General features: G+C 35.9%; 2 protein-coding genes across 3 annotated transcripts in view; one reads left to right on the top strand and one right to left on the bottom strand.

The window, feature by feature from the left end:
* Positions 1–4,877, top strand: part of LOC121379103 (protein sidekick-like) — a 94,719-nt gene extending 89,842 nt beyond the window's left edge. For both annotated transcript variants that reach the window (XM_041507574.1, XM_041507576.1), the window contains exons 33-34: positions 1,801–1,933; positions 3,511–4,877. In XM_041507574.1, the coding sequence (XP_041363508.1) occupies positions 1,801–1,933; positions 3,511–3,765 (388 nt within the window). In that variant the 3' untranslated portion in view covers positions 3,766–4,877. The remainder of the gene's footprint in view (positions 1–1,800; positions 1,934–3,510) is intronic.
* A 15,605-nt stretch (positions 4,878–20,482) lies between these two features.
* Positions 20,483–26,217, bottom strand: part of LOC121379539 (U-scoloptoxin(05)-Sm1a-like) — a 70,854-nt gene continuing 65,119 nt past the window's right edge. The window contains exons 2-3 of the mRNA XM_041508183.1: positions 23,106–23,240; positions 20,483–20,743 (exon numbers count right to left, since the gene is read on the bottom strand). Of these exons, the coding sequence (XP_041364117.1) occupies positions 20,529–20,743; positions 23,106–23,240 (350 nt within the window). The 3' untranslated portion in view covers positions 20,483–20,528. The remainder of the gene's footprint in view (positions 20,744–23,105; positions 23,241–26,217) is intronic.

The raw sequence follows: 26,217 nt of genomic DNA on the forward strand, positions 1-26,217 counted from the left end.
AAAATTAATTTTGAGCTTTACTGGTACATGCTGAGTATGAGCCTGTATAAACCCATCAGTATTAAACTCCGTCAAATCTTTTAACAAACTGATAACCTTTATAAAATATGTATCTCTATGCAGAGGTTCTGTTTAAACTATTTATTAATATGCTGATATATTGGTTAAAATATTCATTTGTATGAAGATAATTCCATGTATCTTTATGGCAGAGTCATCTAAGCAGATACATTTCTTTTTACCTCATGTTTACCCAGATGAAATGACTGTGGAATTTAATGAGTGATTTGTATACTTGTAACTGCAGTGGAAATTAATCAGTAATTTGTATACTTGTAACTAGTGGAAATTAATCAGTAATTTGTATTCTCCTGCTTGTAACTGAATTTAATCAGTGATTTGTGTACTGGTAACTGTAGTGGAATTAATCAGTGATTTGTATACTTGTAACTGTAATAATGTAATCATTAATTGGTATTCTACTGCTTGTAACTGTAGTGGAAATTAATCAGTAATTTGTATACTTGTAACTGTAATAATGTAATCATTAATTGGTATTCTACTGCTTGTAACTGTAGTGGAAATTAATCAGTAATTTGTATACTTGTAACTGTAATAATGTAATCATTAATTGGTATTCTACTGCTTGTAACTGTAGTGGAAATAATGTAATCATTAATTGGTATTCTACTGCTTGTAACTGTAGTGGAAATTAATCAGTAATTTGTATACTTGTAACTGTAGTGGAAATTAATCAGTATTTTGTATTCTCCTGCTTGTAACTGTAGTGGAATTTAATCAGTGATTTGTATACTTGTAATTGTAGTGGAAATTAATCAGTGATTTGTATACTTGTAACTGTAGTAATGTAATCATTAATTGGTATTCTACTGCTTGTAACTGTAGTGGAAATTAATCAGTAATTTGTATTCTCCTGCTTGTAACTGTAGTGGAAATTAATCAGTGATTTGTATACTTGTAATTGTAGTGGAAATTAATCAGTGATTTGTATACTTGTAACTGTAGTAATGTAATCATTAATTGGTATTCTCCTGCTTGTAACTGTAGTGGAATTTAACCAATGATTTGTATACTTGTAACTGCAGTGGAATTTAACCAATGATTTGTATACTTGTAACTAGTAATGTAATCATTAATTGGTATTCTACTGCTTGTAACTGTAGTGGAAATTAATCAGTAATTTGTATTCTCCTGCTTGTAACTGTAGTGGAATTTAATCAGTGATTTGTATTCTCCTGCTTGTAATTGTAGTGGAATTTAACCAATTATTTGTATACTTGTAACTGTAGTGGAATTAACCTGTGATTTGTATACTTCTGCTTGTAACTGTAGTGGAATTAACCAGTGATTTGTATACTTGTAACTGTAGTGGAATTTAACCAGTGATTTGTCTGTTTGTAACTGTAGTAGAAGTTAACCAGTGATTTGTCTGTTTGTAACTGTAGTGGAATGTAATCAGTGATTTGTCTGTTTGTAACTGTAGTGGAATATAACCAGTGATTTGTCTGTCTGTAGCTGTAGTGGAATGTAACCAGTGATGTCTGTTTGTAACTCTAGTGGAATGTAACCAGTGATTTGTCTGTTTGTAACTGTAGTGAAATGTAATCAGTGATTTGTCTGTTTGTAACTGTAGTGGAATTAACCAGTGATTTGTCTGTTTGTAACTGTAGTGGAATTAACCAGTGATTTATCTGTTTGTAACTGTAGTGGAATGTAATCAGTGATTTGTATACTTGTAATTGTAGTGGGATTTAATCAGTGATTTGTCTGTAACTGTAGGTCCCCCCCGAGGCCGAGCCCGGCTAGCGTGACGTACTCTGATGATGATCTCGCCATGGCCAAGGGGCCCATTCCAGATGACAGCAGCAGCAGCATCACAGAGAAACCATCAGACTTGGGAGACTCAACAGAGGTGATTCAATAATAGCTTAAATCAAATCAAATCAAAAAGTGAAGTAAAATAATATAATGTACTTAGTCTAGTAATATAATATAAAAAAGTAAATTATTAATTAGGTGATTTTATGCATTAATATTTCTTGAGTAAAATGTGAGCACATAAAAAACACCCTACACATGATACCCATTGTGTACATTGTCATATTTGGTATTAGTTAAATTAGAAACTCTTCTTTTAACTATTTCTTAGCTTAACAGTCTCAACATTTCATTGTCCTCCTGTCTATTTTTACCGGCCTCGGTGGCGTCGTGGTTAGGCCATTGGTCTACAGGCTGGTAGGTACTGGGTTCGGATCCCAGTCGAGTCATGGGATTTTTAATCCAGATACCGACTCCAAACCCTGAGTGAGTGCTCTGCAAGTGTCAGTGGGTAGGTGTAAACCACTTGCACCGACCAGTGATCCATAACTGGTTCAACAAAGGCCATGGTTTGTGCTATCCTGCCTGTGGGAAGCGCAAATAAAAGATCCCTTGCTGCTAATCGGAAGAGTAGCCCATGTAGTGGCGACAGCGGGTTTCCTCTCAAAATCTGTGTTGTCCTTAACCATATGTCTGATGCCATATAACCGTAAATAAAAATGTCTTGAGTGCGTCGTTAAATAAAACATTTCTTTCTTTTCCTGTCTATTTTCACATTAATGCAGCTGCATTAAATGTCATCAACTATTGGCATTTTGGCCAACTATGTTTTTTTTTAGTGTTTTAAATCAGTTTATAGTAAATATGAGTTTAAATGAGATGGTATACCCTCCTCTTTACTATTTTGCATTGTAGTTCATTTTAAAATTAAAAATCCTTAGAGAGAATTATTTTTGTAAAGATTATTAAAAATGTGCCTCACATATTTTATTAACCTTTAGACTGCTGGATTAATTTTTGACAAAAACCATGTTTGGTAGGTACAAGTTTATGATTTTTACTCACATATATTCACTTAAATGTTTTATAAATACATAAAATAAAGTTCGTATTTGAATCAGTAAGCATTATTTTCATGAATTTTTCTAATTTTTATGATATTTTAGATCGGTTAATTGGGAATTTGTGGCCAGAAGTCCAGTATTTATGTCCATTGTTCCTGATAAGTGGTTTTTGGACCTGAATTGTTTTTAAAAACCAAACTAAGATTCATATCCCAATATTTAGTGATTTTCGTTGGTGGTAAAGCCATCAAATTTATTATTAAATTAGCTGTTACAATCAGCTATCGATCCCTGAAAATGACCGTGACATGCTGCCATTGTTGTCAAGCAAAAATACTTGCCCAAAAACACCTATTCAACTCAAAATTCCAAGGTATTGAAAAAACTAAATCTAAAGACACAGAAAACTGAGTTGTCTTCCATTCCCTGTTAATAAAGTCTTTCTGGTGAGTGTCGTGTGCAAAACAGTGGGAAATCTGAATTGGGGAATGCACTGTATAGAGTACAGTATGTCAACTGGCGTGACGTTGGGCGAGATATCTTGCCTGTAGTAGTCAGAAGATTAATAAGAATATTCTGAATAATATTTTTTTTTTCTTTTTTTCAGCCAAGCGATGATGAGAGTGATCTAGAGAGTGAGAAAGGCCCGTCGTCGCCCCCTCCCCCTCCTTTTACGCACTATGCTAACAAAGACAATGTGAGACAATCGTGGCGCTTCCCTAGCCCCCACAACGCGTACGCCTACACGGACAGTGAGGTGGAGAGTAGTCACTATGCGATGAGTCTGAACAATGGGGATATTGTCGTGAACAACACGGCCGGATCACGGACACCTCTCACAGGATTCTCGTCGTTTGTCTGACGAAGGCTTTCTCAGACCCCTCTAACAGGATTCTCGTTGTTCATCTGACAAAGGCTTTTTCTTCCCGGGTGGCCCACAATCACTGCATCACCTCATCCATTCATTGTTCATAAAAAAATACTCATTTTGTAATCAGAATAGTGGGTGATTTATGTTCATACAGGCTCTCATTGTTCATCCAATCATTCAGTTTTGTATTCGGAAGGATGATTCTTAACAATGTGTGATTTTAATGGTGATTGGTGTTTTGAGGTGAAAGTGAGAATGTTTTTTCATCGTTGGAGGATGTGTGAAGAAGAATTGTGGACATATGTATGAGTGTTTAAGTTTTAAAATCTTGCATCTGCAGAAAGATGCAAGATTTGTTTTTAATGTTTAATAGTCTGCAACTGGAAGAAGACTGTCCATTTTTTTAAATTGGTTTCTTTATGTGGAGATGACCTACAAAAGCCCTGTTTTGTTTTAAACATTGGATTGTTAGACTTTTTAATGATTTCTTTTGTTCTGTTGAAACATAGAAAAGAAAGAAAAAAGTGATATGTTTTTTAATTATTCAGTTGGATTAGAAGTAACATTAACTGTTGTTTTAAAAGTGACCAAAGTTGTTGCTGATTTCACTTTGTTACGACCATGGTCTCAAACTTTTAAAAATGTGGCATTTCATTTAGCTGTAAGTCTATGCATGTACATGTTCAAGAGACCAGACCCATCATCCTGTATTCATTGTCTAGGTAAAATGTTATGGCAACAAATGCTGGTCATTAGTGTCATACAACGTGAATTACTACATTGGATGTGCAACAAACCAGCAAAAAATAATGAAAAGACAAAGTACTTTAAAACCAGTCTTAGTGTTAGAAAATTAAAATGTTTTCATTGTTGGTGGATGTGTGAAGAACTGGATGACTATGAAAAACACACAAAAAACCCCCACCATGCAAGATTTTAACATAAATGACTATTTATTGCCTACTGCATTTTTTTAGTTGAAGAAACCATCAGTGCAATTAGTAAATGATTTGCATGTGCTTACAAAATTTTAAAGTCAAGACTAACAAGTTTCTAGACTGTAGCTACATGAGACTTCATAGCCTGCGGATTGGATTTAAAGTGTGGGGGGGGGGGGGGGGGGGGGGGGCGCTGCACAGTGTCAGTGGGATGACCTAGCAAATGGAAAATTGTGGGCCTGAAGGGTTCAAACCTTCTCCCCTGAAATAATTTAGAATTTCAGGTCTTTACATAAAGTTTTATAAGCATGGAATCAAGAATATACACTGAATGGTTGATCTTGACAATATTCAAGCTAATTTAGATGTTTTTCTGCACAAACCACGTCATTAGTGTAGTTTAGGTTTATAACTCTGCACCTGCCATGTTGAAACGAGAGTGCATGGATGAACATGACTACAGAATACATCAACATGCATGTACTTGACTAATTAGGAACTTGAGATCATTAAAATGAAACTTCCATATTGATTTTGTCAGATTTCGGACATTCCATGTTGTTTTTCTACACAGACTATTCACTGAATCAGGTTGAAGGTGGAACAAAAAATACTATGAAATCATTTGGTAAATTTTGTTTGAAAATGTCCTGCCAAAATTTAGTTTTTCATAGCCCGATAATATGGAACAAAACAAAGCATCAATTTTACCATCTTTATTTATTCTTCAAAGAGGCTTTAATCAATTTTACAAAAATAAATTTACAAAGTTCAGTTTCAGTTCCTATTTAATGGTCAGAATAAAACAATAGAAATATAGTGCTGCATCTAGGCTGCTAAGATGATGAGGCACATGCAACAAATTTTAATAGAAACAAATTAAATTAGAACATTCCATGATGTATTATTGTTTCTTGTATTCCATTTATTTATGTATACAAAAGTAGTTACATTCCTTACTTCAAAAATTGCATGGCAATTTTATATTTCTGTGGATCATTCCAGCCTGATACAGTTAATGCTACTAAGTAACAGTAATTAATAATAATTGTTTTTACAAAGGGATCTTTGCTCTGAATATAGCTTCTGTTTCAGCAGATAACAATGTTGTGATGACGTATAGTTTTCTTTATATATGACATACTTAATAATCAGAAGATGTTGGGGATCCCTCTTTTGAAAATGAAGTAGAAAACAAAACTAAAGATCATCAATTATTATTTCTTTTTAACTTGACCTGGCCTCAACAAAATGGTGGCTGACAATCGACACACGACTGAAGTAAAAAGATTGAAAATAAAACTTATGAAAAGTGAATTTAAACAAATGGAGCTACAAAAAGTTGAAACAAATGTGGCAGAAACTAATCTATATTAAAAACACTCCACTAAACCAACAGAAAAAACACGATGGCTTAGATTTAACAAGAGTGAAAAAAACCGTCCAGAATGTATCGGTGAAGGAGAAAGAAAAAAGCTTTGGTCATGTGACCGGAACAGGAAGCATAAGACTCGATGGAATATTTTAAGCCATCCCATTGGCTGTTGGGATGTTTGGACCAGTCTACTTACATAGGGGGAATATGCCATTTGTTGAGATCAGGTTAAGTTCGTATTGAGAAAATTATCAAAGTTTTCTACAATTCTGTCTTGTTACGTTTTAAAAATAAATAGTGTTTATCCAGATTCAGTCACTGCCTTCTATATTGATTTCCCTCCCAACAAACTGAATTGTTGGCTGCTATGTATCTGTTTTACAATTAGTAGATTGAGCTGACATTTATTGTTTCATAGAGGTCTTTGCACTAAATTATTGTAGTGTATGCCATAATTTTCATTTTTATATGTTACAGGGAATACATATTATCAGGGATTCTATGGGCCATCTATAAAGTGTGTACATCCTGTATGGTATATTTAATGGCAATGACCATCTAGTCACATGGTATTTGGTCACTTGACGTTTAGAAACATACACTTCTACTTCTTACTGTATTCATTAAATAAATAACAAGTTATTGACCTGTAGTGCCTGATTATCATTAATTCTGTTATACTGTAATATGTATCAGCTGTTTGTATTTTAATGTACGGTAGTTTATAATTTCATCAGTCTCACCATGACACATTCTTTAATGATTCATAAGAACATGAGATTAGCAACAAATTTATTAATTTTTTATTAATTTATCTAAAATAAACATCACACATGCACACGCACACGCACACACATCACATCACACTCACATGGAGACACACACTCTCACATACATAATGCGTGCACACACAGACACACACAGACACACACACGAATACATACATGTACATATGCACATGCGCACACATTTTAAAAAGTATTTTTAATTGATTTATCTTACATGAACTTTATATGAATACTGTGATAAAATTGATAGTACACATGTTTCTGTTATTGAAAAGTATGAAAAGAATTATTCAAATTTTCTTATACATATCGCAAACCATTCAAGTACATGTATATGAAGTTGATTTATTTTTCATTTGATTTATAATGTTAGTTTTATTTATAAGCCATTTAATAGGCATTTGTAACTCATGGAATAACTAGTACATATCATATTTATATAAATACACATGAATGTTTAACTGCCTTGTAAATCAAGGAACATTTTTGCGGTTTATTTATTTATAATGAAACTTTTATTTATAAACCGGTTAGTAACTGGCATTACATGTCATATTTGGTATTTATCACAACTGTCAAAATGTCCATTGAACTCCCAGTATTAGAAACAAAAACATCCTTTTATTTATAAACCGGTTAGTAACTGGCATTACATGTCATATTTGGTATTTATCACAACTGTCAAAATGTCCATTGAACTCCCAGTATTAGAAACAAAAACATCCTTTTATTTATAAACCGGTTAGTAACTGGCATTACATGTCATATTTGGTATTTATCACAACTGTCAAAATGTCCATTGAACTCCCACTATTAGAAACAAAAACATCCTTTTGACTCTGTCTTGTACAGAGTCAAAAGGTTGTGCTGATGTTTTTGTCGCTCAGATTTCTTAACGTTTATTCATGACTTGAATAAGAAGTGACCTGTGTTGAAGAATGAATAATTAAATTTCCATTCCATTCATTACAACATAACGTCATCCCATTGGTCCAGATGCAGCAACGTGAGTTTGTTAATTTCTCGATGAATGTAAAAATTACGTCATCAGGGAATGTCGTACCTGATGACATCATTTTATATTAGTAATTTGTCTTACTGAGCGTTACTGTTTTAACCAAAAGAAATAATTTAAAATAAAATATGAACTTTTTATGTTATTAGTATGTTTAAAATTTAATTACAAGTATTGTCTCTTATTTCTTTTATGTTCATCTGGGTATGAAAAAAAAAAAAAAAATCTGCAAACTAATGTGAGAACGGCTTCATAGATTCACACAGTATGTGGATGATTTTGTTTGTTTGTTCATACCCTGATGAACGTAAAAGAAATAACAGACAATCCTTAAATATATGTTTAATGACACCCCAGCACAAAAATAGAAATCGGCTATTGGATGTGAAACTTGGCTGTGTTGAAGACATCACATCTTAACACTAGCGGGCATCTCAAGTGATGTTTTCCACATGTATATTTATTTTGTATGAAAAAACAACATTTGTTCTATCTTCAGGTTTCTTCTTGTCACTGAGACATCCTAAACCCACCTGGTTATTATTACAATTTAGCTTGCACTTTAGAAAGAAAAGAGGATTATATAGGGCGAATTAAAAAACAACTAAAATTGTATTTAAGACTTACATGATCTTAAATACAATCACCTTTTATAAATTAAACCCTTCATATTTATGATAATTAATATACAGTAAAGTAACGAAACGAACCGGAAGGGACCATGATAGTTTGTTATAGCAGTATTTCTTTGTACACATTTGCATAAGTTTGTTATTAATGTATAGGGAGATATAACGTGACTTTATGATCATTTCGTTCTGTGAAGTAGTTTGTTGTAAACATGTTCATTATAAGTGTACTTTACTGTATAACTGATACGTGAACTCATTCACTCCTTGATCAAGATTTCTTATTTCAAATATCTGGGCTGTCTGTCCAGGACAGTGGGTTAGTTGTTATTTGTTGTTATTTGGTTAGTGAGAGAGAACCGGGTGTAGTGGCCATACACTTACCCATTGAGCCCTTAAGAACTCGCTCTGGGTTGGAACCGGTACCGGGTTGCGACCCCTTTACCTACCAGCCTGTAGTCCGATGGCTCAACCACTGCGCCACTGAGGCTGGTGATGGGATCAAAAAGCACCTAAATCCCATTATTATGCACTTAGGTATTTGTGTGGTATGCTTTTAAACATTTGTAAGATTTATCCATTACTTTTGTCATCACATTCTAAATGAAGAAATCATACCATTAACACAGACTAAAATCTATTAATGGCTATGAACTTGTAGAAGGTGAAATACAGTTTTTTCTTTTCCTGTGACACCAGTGTCATCTATACATTTAGGCTGAATTTTAAGGTTTTGCATTTAAATCTGTATGGGGCGGGATGTAGCCCAGTGGTAAATTAAGCGTCCACTTGATGCATGGTCGATCTGGGATTGATCCCCATCAGTGGGCCCATTGGGCTATTTCACATTCCAGCCAGTGCACCATGACTGGTATATCAAAGGCTGTGGTATGTGCTATCTTGTCTGTGCCATATACATATGTGCATATAAAAGATGCCTTGCTACTAATGGAAAAATGTAGCAGTTTTTCTTTCCAAGACTATATGTCAAAATTACCAAATGTTTGACATGCTATAGCCGATGATTAATAAATCAATGTGGTCTAGTGGTGTCGTTAAACTAAACAAACATTGTTTTTGTTTTTTTAAAGCTGTATCAACCGAATTTCATACATACATACACATGTATATACTATGGAGAATGCAATTTCCATAATTAGGTTCGACACATAATAGCCGTAGTTTAAAATGCCCTGGGGTGACCTTAAAGCAACTTTCTATTCCTTTCATTATATAAAAGAATATTGGTTTTTAACTTAGCATATTTATAGTCGAGACATATTTCACGACAGTTCACAAGGCATGTTTGTCATCCTGACGCTGCTTTTTAGAGTTTAAAGATTGAGTTGTCATCCATTAGTAATTGTTTTTGCATTTACCATAGTTTGACACCCAATAGCCGATGTATTTTTCGTGCTGGGGTGTCGTTAAACATTCATTCATTCATTTCATTAATTTATTTGAAGTGCTTACAGACATGATTCATTATAGAATAAAAATTTAACGAAATTGTTACAGGATATGGGAGGCCAGTAAAGTGATGTAAAGCCAGATTTCAGTGAAGAAAATGTTGGAGATATGTTCTTATAAGATGCTGATATATACTTATTAACCCTCATAAATTATTTCTTAATTGTCTGTGTGTTCAGTTGGGGAAAAGCATTGGATTTATGTTGTTGTTTTTTTTCATTTTTTTTTTCATTTTATACATTGTGCCTAGAGCAAAAATATAACTTGGTCGTGTGTGTATATGTCATTGAATTCATTCCACATAAAGATGAATAGTTTACAAGTTAAATCATCTTTACATAATATATTGACAAAATTCCATTTACATAATTTATTAACTCCATTTACACTAGAGTTTGGCTATACATGTTTATTAAACAAGAAATGACTATGTAACACACAGTATACTGATTCACACACAAAACTGAGGGTTCTGAAATGATATGTTCATGTTAGGCTACTGTAAAATAAATTGTTTTTTATTTTGGATTTTATGCTCAAAATAAAAAAATAGTTTAATTAATGATACATGTACTTACATTATAATGTCACAGTGATAAAAATAGACCATTTATTTATGTTATGAAGTGTAATTCGTTTGTTCAAAAGAAATATACGTACTCTTTATGCAAATTTCTATTCATGTACATCTATATGCATGTAATAAAATTAACTTGTGTCTGCCTAATTTAAAAAACAAAAATAGAATGATGGAATTTGGATCGTTCAGCTTCATTGAAGCCAAGCCTGGTTACCTGTATGCTATTAATAGCTAATATTCAAAATTAATAAACATAAATTGTTCAAAACAAAGAACAAGATTTTTTTTAACTCGGCCAGTAACTGATCATACTACAATAAAACCTGTCTTAAACCAGATCACACTGGGGACCCATTATTTATCTGATTTAGACCGGATCCGGTGTTCAGAGGGTCGCATTTTAGGATTTAGAATATTTGGGACCATGTAACTTCCGGTTTGTTCAGGGTCCAGTTTAGACATGTGTCACTGTACTATATTAAGAGGATATTTCCAACAAGTGTTGTTTGAAGCTAAAATATCAATGCTGACCATTGTTTTTATAGGTGCAAGTTATGCTTATACATGAAATGATCTGAAAAAATTATCTAAAAAACCTTAATAACAGTGAAGTTATAAGACTGAGATTTTGGGTTTGAAATTCATTTAATTGTAGGCCTCACAGTATGTTTAACTAGAATGTAATTGTTAATTTTTGACTGAATTTTTGTCAATGTGATTTCACATAATAACAGGTTACTTTGAATATGAAGTTCAAAGACATCGCTATGGTATTGTATTATAGCCGAAGTATTTTATGATGATTACATGTTACAAATATGTCATATTTTAAAATGGCTTTACAAAATTTTTAGGTATATGCACCAAATATTATTGAGATGAATATAATACTTTTTAATACGGCATTTCATTTCTACATAGTCATAGAAAATACAACAGATAAACAGAATAGCAACATACAATTTTTCAATTTTTGTAGTTTATTTCTGTTTTTTTAAAATGAAATATTAAGTACCCATAACCAGACCAGTGTGTTTATATCATTATACAAGCATACAATAGCCAGGGCGTATAGAAGTTGTATAAAATCCACTAACCATGGGATCAGTGATTTAAAAAAGTTACTAGCCACGGTTAAAAATTCATTAGCCGTACTTTACTGTAAGTTAATACAATTTTACTAAATAATAGTAATAATCAGATATGTCACCTAAAGGGGCAGATAGAGCTTAAAAACACTAACATTGGTGGGTTTTGAGGGGGGCAGTATATTCGTATGTACAAAATAGACTTAACTGTAACATTTTGTTTTCACTAGCTGTCGGGCATGGCAATAGTAGTTATTTACTAGCCCAGCAATGAATATCACTAGCCATGAGAGTGGGACTACCATAATCTAAAAGCCCTGTACACTATGTATAATATAATACTAGGATGTTTGCATGTAATTGAGTATAGTAGTATTTTTTATATGTCTTATGCAATTTTTAAATAATCATATGCAGACTTGTATGTGTACATGGACATATGTACCAACACTGGACTGTCCCTGGCTAACACTGATATATTGTTGTGACTTTAATATTGAAGTATGATCTCTCCACAGACACGTAGGACATATGTACCAACACTGGACTGTCCCTGGCTAACACTGATATATTGTTGTGACTTTAATATTGAAGTATGATCTCTCCACAGACACGTAGGACATTTAAGTGTACAGACATTTTAGAATATTTTATTTTTGATAACCAGTTTGTGTATGTCAGATTTCTTTCTCTTTTGGTTTTGTTTTTTTGAGGTTGTTTTAAAGGAAGACAAGTTTTTTAGTGTTTGTTTGATTGCCGTAATGCAAAAATATAAAATTATGTCAAAGAAAAATAGTAACCTGATGAATTCTATGTTTGTTTTGTAGGAATAGTCAGGTTTGTACATAGTTTTGCTCAATGGACTGATTATTTTTGCTGTCTCATGCTTTCTCTGATTATGAATGATTTGTTAAGAAAAAGCATCTGTTGATTCTAACTTAAATCTATCCTATATATCCAGAAATTTATGTATCTCTTGTTTTGAGAATGTTTTTCTTTTTAAACATTTTAGGCTGATTCTTCATTCTTGTTTTAAAAATTGTTATATTATTTAGAATGTTTACTGAGTGCAATGTAAACGAACATGAAAGATCTCTCTATATAAAAAGAAGAAACATATCGAAAACTGTTGTAAAATATATATCAAGTGCTCTTTTGTGAAGAAAAACACATCAAAATATTTGTTATGAAAAGAGAAAAATTATGATACTTCTCTCTTTTATTATATAAGTTTTTACTGAAACGCAAAAGAAATGCAATAAACATTTTCTAATGTTATTTTTACAGTTTATTTACTTTAAATAATAACAATAACTTGTCGGTGATAAAGATCAACAGAATTTCATTTTGTTAATAAACATATGATTGCATATCATAAGGAAAGGTTCGATTGTCATATAGGGGTCACTAAAGATTCTTTAAAAATCCGTATCTGGTATGACCTCCGTTTACAGCCATTCGGCATGGATCCTTGTGTACACTGAGTTTATCAGGTGAATGATTTTATCATTTGGAATGTTGTCATTCATTCATATATATATATATATATATATATAACACTTAGAGCTGAAATAATTTTAAACAGACTTTGTTATCCTGGTGATTGCTTTAATTGCTGTTGAAGTGTTTCTGCTCATTGTTGTAGATCCTCAAGGATTTAAATTAAATAACCACAAATCATTAGTCTCACTAAAGTGATGATGCCAGGTGTTTAGAAGCCCGCTTCAGTATGTACGAACCCCACCAGATGTCGCCACTGTGAGTTGGTCTTATACATTACACAATTAATGAGCTACATGTATAGAGTTCTGCATCGGATATCACTTTGGATACTGAAAAATCGGTCAAAAACTTTCAGAAATAATTTTTTGAAAAGTCTACAAACATTAATGTACGGTAAAAGCACCGATCCATGAACTCCGAAGGGCCGTCCCTTCCCAATAGATGAATATAGTATTGGTGAACCTATTTCTTTCTAAATAAGGGAGATGTAACGATTCTTTGGAATATTGTAGGTGGCTTTCTTTTTCCTTTCTTTTTTTAAAGAGTTGCATCACCTCCTTGGAAAAATTCTATCTGCCAGTGGGGTAGACGCGAAATTATCACATTATAATATATAGTACACACAGGAAGTAGACCAATAATAATAAACTTCTTTAAAAAGTGAATATCTATGCAAAGATCAAGGCACTAAAAGTGATAAAATCATAATAATGTTCAGTCGTTTCGTTTATTTTTAAATGATAAATCGATAGGTGATCGGTAATGCACAAGGGCGGATCCAGGACATATTTTAGGAACGATGCCAAGGGCAAAAGAGCACCGAGACGAACTCCCCAAAAGGGCCCCACAGTAAAATGTTTGCATGCATAACTCATGGGGGCGGGAAGTAGCTCGGTGATCGATCCCCATTGGTGGCCCTTTGGGCTATTATGTTCCATCCAGTGCCCCACGACTGGTATATCAAAGGCTCTCTTGTTTGTGGGATGGTGCTTTTAAAAGATATTTTGTTACTAATGAAAAAATGTAGAGGGTTTCCGCTCTGTGAGACTATTTATTTTAAAGATTACCAAATGTTTGACACCCAGTAGCCGTTCATTAGTAAATCGATGTGCTCTAGTTGTGTCGTAAAACTAAACACATTTTAACTTTCATAACTCGTGATATAGAAAAATATACTATTGTTTATAACATTAGGACTATATTTTAATTGAACAAATAATTATTTTCATTGTTAAAGTGTTTTTAAAAGAAGAAAAAAGGGGGAGGGAGGCAGGTCCGCCATCCCCCACCGTTTGTATCAACCTTTGATGCATTAGTCTAAACTGTATAATATAAGTGAATCTCTATGCAAATGACCAAGACACTAACTTAATGTTTTATTTTTAATTTGGTAAATGGCCTTTAATGCAGTCGTTTTGTAAGTGTACTGAAATATACAATTCCTTCGATATCCCGAGTGTTTCTATTATGCAGCATTCATTTTAAAACATCCGAAATCCTCTTCAAGTCCCTTGTTATATAATATTGCAGTAATGTACGGGTTGGTATTTTATATAAATTGTGTTTGTCAATACTTTAAAATACAAACCTAGTAACGCGTTCAAGAGGGTGAGCGTTTTCAGACGTTCGCAATCAATCGATAGCCTCGTATTGAATCGATCGCGCTGCTACTGAACAAATATAATATATAAATATAGTAGTAGTATACAGGTTGATGCTGAACATACTATAACGTGTACTGAACATACTATAACGTTTACTGTCATTTAATTGCTAAAAAGTAATGAAATAATCAAATATTTAAGTTAAAAAAATTAAATACAAAGAATGCATTAGTTTAAAATTAATACAATAAACACTTTTTATTCATTTAAAATGTATTCATTTTGTATTCTAATAATTTTGTATGACGTGCATGAATGATTATATTTTGTTTTGTAATATTTCAATGGTTGTGATAGGTGTTTTTTTGTAGTTTTTTTGTGTGTTTTTTGGGGTGTTTTTCTAAAGAATGTATGATATTTTTATGCATGAATCGGAGCAATTTGTATAATTATTTTAGTTACTATGGTTAATTGAGATGTCTCCTCAATTGTTATTGATTATTTTGAATGGCCTGTTTACTCGTGAGGTTGTGATTGGTTAAAATGTATGTGCGCGTTTATTTCTCATAACTCTAGGTGGGTCATTCTGAGTGCTATTGGTGCGTATTTACATAAATACATATGTATATTTAATATGTTCATCTGATTGTACAGTTTTCTTAACAAAATAAAAATAATAAAATAAAATATTGAAATATGTGCATTGTTTGTTCGTAGATATTATTACATTAAGGTGTTTGACACAAGCAGACGCACACCAAAACATAAACATAAAAGAACGCATTTTGTCATTTAACTTTTTTTTTTTTAGCATTCATCCCGTTTTTCTCATGCTTGCTTTTATATTACACGTTCCAATATAGAGCCATTGAAATTTTGTTTACGAGTCCAACGCAAGAAAATGTAGCACATTAATTATGTTAAAAGTTAATTTGTTTATTTAATCACACCATTAGAGTACATTGATTTATTAATAATTGGCCATTGCATACACCCACTAGATTTTTCATTAGCAGCAAAGTATACTTTATATGCACCTCCTAGCAGACAAGACAGCACATACCACAAGGCGGGTTGGGACGAGGGGGGGGGGGGGGGGGGGCAGTCGGAGAATTGGTCCACCGATAGATACGATCATGCGAGCGCTTTACCAATATAGAGCCCCTTATATCTTTAGTGCGGCCCCCAGTAATCTTTACTGAACTAATTATTCTACTCAAAAGACGTTAGGGGTCAGTTTTGTTTGATGATTACGTTTCAAGTATTGATATTTAAACATGGGTGGCACGGTGTAAAAAATAGTGGTGCAGCTCGAGGTTGCCAGACTCTCCTTTCAAATTCACCTTTTTAAAGAATGACATTTTCACAGCAAATATAGGCCTAACCCACACAACAAGAAGAGTGTTGGGCCAAGGCGTACCTCGGGAAAAGTGCTACGACTATGACCGTACCGGCCGTACCATCTGCGCCGCCCCTGTTAGCCACATTGATAGCTTCTAAAACTAATTCTGAAAGAAAAAAACCGTTTTGACCACAGACATCCTAGTAAAGAACGTTCAGGTCTGTTTATCAACACATCGAAACACATTCCATAGTTTGCATATGCATCACGCAGTTGCCCCGTACACGTGCGTGGGGTGTCATTATCGATTTTGACAATTTCCAGGAAGGTACATTAATCACCGTGAACATTATTTTTGTCAATCTTTTTCATTCTGTTGAACACCAAAATGACTAGCAACAACATTTGTGCCGTTTTAAACCCAATCATATCCTTCGTTCGAAGAAGATCATTTTCTTGGAGGCGTGGCAGCACACTGACGACGATCAAATACCAACAATAATATTTTCTGAGTGATGAGAATTCATGCAATAGTTTTACAGTCCATTGATAAGACAAATGACGTCAAACAGGAGCACATGACCAAGAATGCTAGTAATGCAACTTGTGATCACAAAGCATGAATAGCTCGTGCAATTGTCAGGACACTGCTGGAATAGCGAAGGAAGTGGTTACACGTTAGTTTACTGAAATGTTTATGATAAGATTTCAAGTCAATTATATTCTATACTGAACAAAATAAGAAACTTACGCTAACTTTGCTGCTTGAACATAACTTGATGAAAACAAACCGGGGGAATAATTGTTATATATGCGTTTAAAAAGTGTTCCATGATGCATCGTTTGGTGCAAAAATCATGGCCATAGGTTAACAGAAACTGGGAGAAATTTTGACCAAGTGTGGTAGGGGTTAAAAAAAAAAAAAACCCCACTTAATAACGGGTATGACCACCTCTTGAATTGACCACTGCAGTGCATCGCAGGCGCATAGAATTGACTAAAGTGTTGATTTCTGCCTGTGGAATATTGTTCCATTCCTGAATGAGCGCTTGACGAAGTTCGTTGACGTTAGCGGGTGGGTTGGGACGACGCCTCAATCGTCTGTCCAGACTATCCCAGACATGCTCGATGGGGTTGAGATCAGGACTTTTAGCGGGCCAGTCATCAATGAAATCAATGTTATTTGTCCTAAGAAAATCTACAGTGTCTCTAGCTGTATGAGAGATGGCATTATCATGCTGAAAAATCGAGATGTTGGCGTTGTTATGGAACAGGAATTACGTGATGAGCGAGAATGTCATCACGGTAACGTTGAGCATTTAAATTACCATCAATGACGACTAGTGGTGAACGATAACCATGGGCAATGGCTGCCCAGACCATGACAGAACCCCCACCCCCGAAACGATCTCGCTCAAAAACACAACAGTCAGCATAGCGTTCATTTCTCCTACGGTAGACACGCACCCTGCCATCACCACGTTGTAAAGAAAATCTGGATTCATCCGAAAAAAGAAAGGTATTCCAGCGTCGCCGTATTCAACGAGTGTGTACACGTGCCCAATTAAGACGATTTAGACGATGACGTTGCGTTAAAACGCATCCGACGTAAGGACGTCGTGCATGTAAACCGTTCTCCCGCAGACGATTACGAACAGTTTGCCCACTGATTCGATTATTATGAAGCCCAGGTGTGTTAGCAGCAGTAGCAGTGGCAGTTTGGAATCGATTGCGCAAATGCGTGTTCAAGATATAGCGGTCTTGACCACGCGTTGTAACACGTGGACGTCCACAACATGGCAAGTCGTTGGTGCTTCCTGTTGTTCGAAATCTTACGCGAAGATTTCGTATCGCTCGACTAGAACTCCCAACATGTCTTGCAACGTCTTCTGTCGACATGCCAGCATCAAGCATGCCTGTAACGATACATGCTCTTAATTTCTTTTCGCCTGTGGCGATATTAATTGTTTTAGAGGGCCGTGTGCAGTTCCAATATGCACTTAGCCCAGATGGGCAACTTGTTATGTGATACCTTTTCGCGACGGTCGTCGAGCTTTTCTAATACACACCCAGCGCAGATGCGGAGGCCATGTGGCCAGTAGTTACGTAATACCTCCGCGAGTGCGGTTTTTACAACCGTGATTTTGGTGACTAGGCGTCATTGAGTCTGACCATCTGAGAAAAAAAATACCGTTTGGTCTCTGTGGAAATTCACATGATAAGATTCAGTACCGCCTTGTACCCCCAGGCGATATTCGGTTTTTTTAATAAATAGCTAGGGTTTTAGAGATATCGGGGAGAAACATATTGGACGGCTCCGGGGAACGTTAGTCCGACTGGACTGGTAAATATCTTATTTCTGCTCTGTTGTATAACCTTGATGTGATTGATGTGACTTTAAATATTTTAATACTGTATTATACCAATATTATTTAGACAGTGTTTCCGGTAAACTGACGAAGTAAATTGTAGGCTTCACTGTCTAAAATTATTAAAGCTTAACCAGTCATCCTAGAGGACCTAGGTAAACTGTAGGTTATTTGTCTTTATTGTGATAGGTACCAGTATTAAGTCTGTATTACAAGGTTATTGAATGAGTAGTTAGGGTTAATTAAAAATTAACCAGTTAGGAATAGAGTTGTAATTCCTTTATTAATTAAGTTCCCCTGGAAGCGTTTCTCTATTATCACACGTGTGTGTGTTAGCGTTTCTCAATTATCACACGTGTGGGTGTTGTGTCACGGTGAAGTGATTAGCATATTGTGTAAACTAGACACCTAGAAATTAACTAATTAAGTGATCAGTTCTGGGTTGTTATTATTTGTTGTTGTTAATTAACTACTGCGGCAGTACATTTGTCAGCGTAGGTTAATACAGATTCCAAAGTGTATTGTGTCTTTGTTGTGTTTTCTAGTGAACTAAACGTGCTATAATAATATATACTTTATATAAGATCTTATCTCTGATCATACCTAGACGAGCCAGCGGGTATAACTGCCTGTTACAGAGAGATCTAATAGATATACAGTTAGGAGAGATATTTGGACAATCGTGTTTCATTCAGTTACGGGTATTATAGGATCCCCGTGACAATGCCAATCGCCCGTTCGCGTAAATTATTGGGTATTCTTGACACACTAAAAATGCTACAATGTAAAAAACGTATTTTTTTTTACAAATTATGAAGCGTTTTCGTTCACTTGAAAACAATGTCAGTAAGACAAGTAAAACAAATTGACCGAATACTATACGGGACATGTCGAACCATGCATGCACGTGCAAATTGAATTTCACGTTGTTGACGATTAACAGTGCAAAAATAATCGATAAAATTCATGAATCCTGATAATACAGCTCAAGGCTAATACTACCTATATAATTTCATTACACAATGAATTCTTTAACACAACAAATACTATATGTACAAATCGGAAGTTTCTTTTTTTCTATATGCAATTATTTGGTGCACAGGAACGTTTTGCCGCGAGTATATATATATTGAAGTTATTTCTATGAAAGTATTTGACCCGTAACTTGTTTTGAATAGTATATATCATGTTTATTCTATGCCAGCACATATTTTGATTCAAACGAAATCAAGAATTCAAATAATGTACAGATGAGGTAAAAACGGCAAAATGTCGACATTTTCCAACCTCTCGAATTTCACATGCTATTGTTCCACACACCTTCCTAGAGCCGTTCCGAACTTCACGAATCTGCATAATTGTAACAGACTTGCGAACATTTTTTTTTTCACTGGTAGCAAGGAATCTTTTATATGCAGTTTACCACGAAGAAGACGATATAAACACTAAGATCTGTGATCCGACTGTTGAATTAACTTGAATTAACCCCCACCCCCCAAAAAAAAATCAACTGAAATATGTACTGGCGCGTTTGCAGGAAATGGTGCGGAGGGAGGGAGGGTCTTGACTATGGCTAGTGGAGTTTTTAGGGAGGTCGAATCATGTTCCCTCGGAACATTATTTTTTTTTAATTTGCTTGGAATAGGGAGAGGGTTTCGAACCCCAATTCCTCTCTCTGCACACGGGCCTGCTGTATGAAAGTATCCAGTTCGATGATGCTCTTATCAGTCCTTGCCAATTCCAAGTTCATCAACACTTAGAATTCCAAGTTCTTCAAAACTAAGAATTTCAAGTTCTTCAATACTAAGAATTCCAAGTTCTTCAATACTTAGAATTCCAAATTCTTCAATACTAAGAATTCCAAGTGTTTCAATACTTAAAATAATCTACAACAAGATTCAAACAAAAAGCAACAACACAACAATAAACAAAAATTAATATGAAAATAATATATTTCTGTATATACATTTTTCTTGTTTCATTCTTTCTTTCTTTCATTCATACATTTTTTCTTTCTTTCTTTCTTTAATTTTAAAAAAATTTAAAAATTATTTTACAAAATACAATATAAGAGAACAAAGACTGGTATATTAACTGTAAAAGGCATGACGAAGAGATTAAAGTTTTGGTGAAGTCCCAAGGCGGAGTTACAGCCGTCTGTTTGGCAGGAATACTTGCACACACGGACGTGTTCATTGTTAATGGTATTAGGACCACACTGTTGTACCTGGGTTTCGTTTTTGCTGCAGTATCTCATCACAAACTTTCCTGAAAAACAAAACAATGATTTTTTTGTTGTTTAATCAGAGACGAAGCGTGATCTAAACCTAGTGGTGGTGATGGTGGTGGTGGTGATGGTGGTGGTGATGGTTGTGATGGTGGTGATGGTTGTGGTGGTGTGATGGTTGTGGTGGTGGCAGTGATGGTTGTTGTTGTGGTGGTGGTTGTGGTGATGGTTGTGGTGGTGGTGATGGTGGTGGTGGTGGTGGTGATGATGATGGTGGTGGTGATGGTTATGGTGGTGATGGTGGTGGTGGTGATGGTTGTGGTGATGATGGTGGTGGTGGTTGTGGTGGTGGTGGTGGTGATGGTTGTGGTTGTGGTGATGGTGATGATGGTGATGGTGATGGTGTTGGTGGTGGTGATGGTTATGGCGATGGTAGTGATGGTTGTGGTGATGGTGGTGGTGGTGGTGATGTGTAGGTGTGTGTGAATATGAAATTAACAAATCCTTTTGTCTGCATTTTCCCTGGACACCTACATGGCTAGATATGGCTAGCCTAATACTGCATTGAAAAAATGGGTCTAGTCTCAGCTCTAACCCCTCCAGCCTAGGGTGGTCTGTACCTGGGTGTGTGTGTGTGTGTGGGGGGGGGGGGGGGTGTCCGAATATGAACCCAGCAACCCCTTTGGACACCTATACGAATAGTTTAATATTGCACTGGAAGTTTGTTTTAGTCTTGGCTCTAACCATTCCAGCCTAGGCCCCTCATTTAATATCTGATCTCAGTACATTGTTTTATCGATGGATTTTATATTCAGATATTTGATTAAGTTGTGATAACCGTATGGCTGTGTGAATGGGGGATGTTATTACCAACAAGTGTTATAATGATCCCGCATGTACTAAGACTAAAAGGTTTACCGTAGCAATTTGGTAAATGTGATTAAAGGGACATTCCTGAGTTTGCTGCATTGTAAGATGTTTCCGACTAATAAAATATGTCTACGATTAAACGTACATATTAAATATATTTTCTTGTTTAAAATATCACTGTCTGTATATTCAATGTGTTTCTGGTCGTCTTACTATTTGTAAGAAGCCCAAGCTGGATTTTGTGTTCAAATAATTTCGTACGTATTTTAGAAAATAAAATGAAATTTAACCTAGTACATATATTACGACCAGAAACACGTTTAGTATATAGCCACTAATATTTTATGCAGAAAAATATATTTGTTATGTAATTACAATCGTTAAAATGTCTCAGTTACTCGATAACATCTTAAAAAGTGCAGCAAACTGAGGAATGTCCCTTTAAACAAAAGTGCAGCAAACTCAGGAATTATTCCCTTTCGAAGTGAAATCACAAAACAACAATTGAATTATTCGACTTATTACTTTCGAAGTGAAATCAAACACTTGATGCACAACAATTTGCGACTTATTACTTTCGAAGTGAAATCAAACACTACAACAATTGATGCATTATTCGACTTATTACTTTCGAAGTGAAATCAAACACTACAACAATTGATGCATTATTCGACTTATTACTTTCGAAGTGAAATCAAACACTACAACAATTGATGCATTATTCGTCAGTATAAGTACAGTAAGATATCAGTTAAAAGTTATTTGTTTAACGACACCACTAGAGCATATGGATTAATTAATGATCAGCTATTGGATGTCAAAGACTTGGTAACTCTGACAGAGTCTTTGAGAGGAAACCCGCTACATTTTCCCTAATGCAGCGAGGGATATTGTATATGCTCTTTTCCTCAGACAGGAAAGCACATACCACGGCCTTTGATATACCAGTCGTGGCGCACTGGCTGGAACGAAAACAAACACCCAATCAGTTGAATGTATCCATCGAGGTGGTTCGATCCTGCGACGTAAGCACCTCAAGCGAGCACTCAACCGACTGACACAACAAAACGTCTAGCTGTCACATCATTGAATGTTGCTAACTTTTAAAGCACTATGCTGTAGTACCAAATTGCTAAACGTTTTGTTTTGTTTTTCTTTGTTTTTGTTTTTGTTTTGTCTTAAGGCGACGCCATACGATACAAGTGCCTCGTACGAAAATAGCTGATTGCATCGCAACCGACTATTCTCGTGGCTACACTCGTACGGCTATTTTCGTGGCTAATCTAGTTAGAGGTACTCGTATTGTCTGGCGTCGCCTTTAGTATACTCATACATGCACGTGTGCAGGAATTTTAGCGGGGGTCTATACTGTGGCAATCAAAGTTTATAGGGAGGGGGAGGGTCTAATCATGTTTCTGGCAATGTATATATAAAGAACATTTGCTTGAGCTGCGGGTTTCAGCACCCTCCCCCCCTCCCCCCCCCCCCCCCACGCCTGTTATATCAGATGAGGACAGTGATGTGATGACTTACCCATGTGCAGTTTGGCTTCCATTTTGACGCAGTGTGTGGAGTTGATATCCTCACGACATTCATTGGGAGCCATGTGGCCCTCCTCGCACAGAGACTGGTGCAGCGAATGGCACTGCAAGCACTTCAGACTCGACACTGAAACACAGCATAAAACATTAACAGACGAATTTAGGAAGTTTGTTTTGCTTAAACACAATATATATAAATATATGAAAACAAAAAGAAAGAAAGAAGAAGAACAACAAACAAAACCCAGTAAAAAAAATCCACACAAAAAACAACAAAAGAACAACACACAGCAACAAAAACTAAAAAAAAGTTAACATTCAGGTTGAGTAATTTAGCTGCCCGACTGAAGTGGAATGCTTATATTTCAACACAAGTTAAATTTGGCGAGAAGCCGCCATTATGCAACTTTATTTAAAAAGAAGAAGTTTGTTTTGTTTAACGACACCACTAGAGCACATTGATTAATTAATCATTGGCTATTGGATGTGAAACATGTGGTAATTCTGACTTGTAGTCATCGAAGGAAACCCGCTACATTTTTCCTAATACAGTAAGGAATCTTTTATATGCACTTTCACACAGACAGGAAAACACATACCATGGCCTTTGTCCAGTTGTGGTGCTCTCACTGGAACGAGAAAAAACCAATCAGCTGAATGGATCCACTGAGATGGTTCGATCCTGCGACGCAAGCACTAACCACTGAAACACTGCATTGGACACCCTAGGGTCCTAATTCACAAAGTCCTCTTAGGCTCTGTTAGACAACAAAGCATCCTCTTTGCAAGTCTTTTAGCATTGCACTGCGAGATCGCAAAGTTGCGAGAGTTTAGTGAATTAGGTCCCCAGTAGCTTTGGTGTGTGCCAAGGGCCGCGTGATTTAACCTTAATTGAATACAAGCACGGAAAATAAGTTAAATGAATGCTTTAATGGCCAACTGTAAATCAACATCCTGTCGTGGGCACGGACGATTTTGTTGTCAAAAACAGAACATGGAAACACTCTGCGTTATTATTCAGCCACGTTCACCCGCAAGGTCAGTTTTAAGTCCGACCGGAACCCGAATCACTCTATACACATGCGTGTTGATGCAGACGACCTACTCGTTTGTCACGCGCACGTGTTGGTCGCTTCTGGCGATGAGAAGTGAGGCATTAGCTTCAATTCGAGTGTCACAAACACAGGGCTAATTATTACCGCAACATGCCCAAGGCTGTCCTTCCGGCCAAACTGTCATCGAGATTATAGGGTCCAACCATCGGGCAGTATGACAGGCAGTTATAATATTTATTTAGTATTGTCTAAATATTCGCTCCGCGTTCAACTGATGCAAGCACTCCTTGGCGTTCGACTACGAAACGCTAGCTAGCTAGCCTTGCTTCAACACTTATTGTTAAGTTAAAGTCGCAAACCCTGTTTTGGTTGGGTCGGGACGTAGCCCATGGTAAAGCGCTCACTTGATGCGCGGTCGGTCTGGGATCGATCCCCGTCGATGGCCCCATTGGGCTATTTCTCGTTCCAGTCAGTGCTCCACAACTGGCGTAAGAAAAGCTGTGGTATATACTATCCTGTTTGTGGGATGGTGCATATAAAAGATCCCTTGCTGCTAAACGAATAGAAACGAGCTACTCTCGATGTCAAAACCTATATTAGCTCTGCCATTTTCCTTTTGACCGACCGTTTAAAATTGCGCCCAAATTCCTCAATCAAAATTGCGCACCTTTTCTCTTTGGCATATTAACTACTCCATTAAAAATTCCATAGCACCACCACCACCCTCCCACGCCTGCTACCGACCTTGGTGCCAGTGCAGGCTTGTTCTGAATGTGCACGTAAAACCCTATGACCTGACCTGACCTGACCTAATCGAAAAGAGTAGCCTATGACGTGGCGACAGCGGGTTTCCTCTATCTATATATCTGTGTGGTCCTTAACCATATGTCTGGCGCCATATAACCGTAAATAAAATGTGTTGAATGCGTCGTTAAATAAAACATTCCTTCCTTCCTTCTAAGTTTGGTTAATCTACAAACCTGTAACACATTTGCTTAACGTTATGATAGATTGAAATGTAATGTTGAAAACGAGATAATATATACCATTAAAAAGTAGACTAGAGCTCGTCCCCATAACCGTTTCTTCTCGGAGGCACGTGTGTTTTTAAATATATGAAAAATGCATTCCGTGGTATTAGCAACACCAAGATGGCCAGAAACACTTCGGTTGTACAGAAATGAATAATCTAAACAATACAAGTAACATCCGATTTCAATTATCAAAAACGGCTCTAGTAGTGAACGATATGCCGCAGAGTCTACTTTAGGTGAAAATTAATATATAATAAAATTATAATTGTTGTAAAATTTAGGGGGTGGGGGCTGATAGTGAAGCACGATTTTATTGTGGGTTTTTTTTTTTTTTGCAACCAAGCATGATGCCATGCCATTGATCTGTTGCGTTTTGATTAAAAATTGGATCTGACCACCACTCCTTACAATCCTCGCTCCAGCCAGTGCACCACGACTGGCATATCAAAGGCCGTGCTATGTACTATCCTGTCTGTGGGATGGTGCATATAAAAGATCCCTTGCTGCTAATCGAAAAGAGTAACCCATGAAGTGGCGACAGCGGGTTTCCTCCCTCAATATCTGTGTGGTCCTTAACCATATGTCTGGCGCCATATAACCGTAAATAAAATATGATGAGTGCGTCGTTAAATAAAACAAGAGCCACCCCGCCCCAGAGCATATTACAAACAAATAGGCTGTCACCAGCTGTTACGGGCGGCACGTAGCCCAGTGGTAAAGCGTTCGCTTGATGCGCGGTCGGTGTGGGATCGATCTCCTTCGGTGAGCCCATTGGGCTATTTCTCAGGTATATCAAAGGCCGTGGTATGTGTTATCCTGTATGTGGGATGGTACATATAAAAGATCCATTGCTGCTAATCGAAAAGAGTAGCTCATGAAGTGGCGACATCGGGTTTCCTCTCCGTAGTCCTTAACCATATGTCCGACGCCATATAACCGTAAATAAAATGTGTTGAGTGTGTCGTTTCTTTTTCTTATAATCCACCATAGGGTAAACATTTAACGAGTCAAAGAA

The sequence above is a fragment of the Gigantopelta aegis genome, chromosome 8 (assembly GCF_016097555.1).
Source record: "Gigantopelta aegis isolate Gae_Host chromosome 8, Gae_host_genome, whole genome shotgun sequence".
NCBI classification, from domain to species: Eukaryota; Metazoa; Mollusca; class Gastropoda; order Neomphalida; family Peltospiridae; genus Gigantopelta; species Gigantopelta aegis.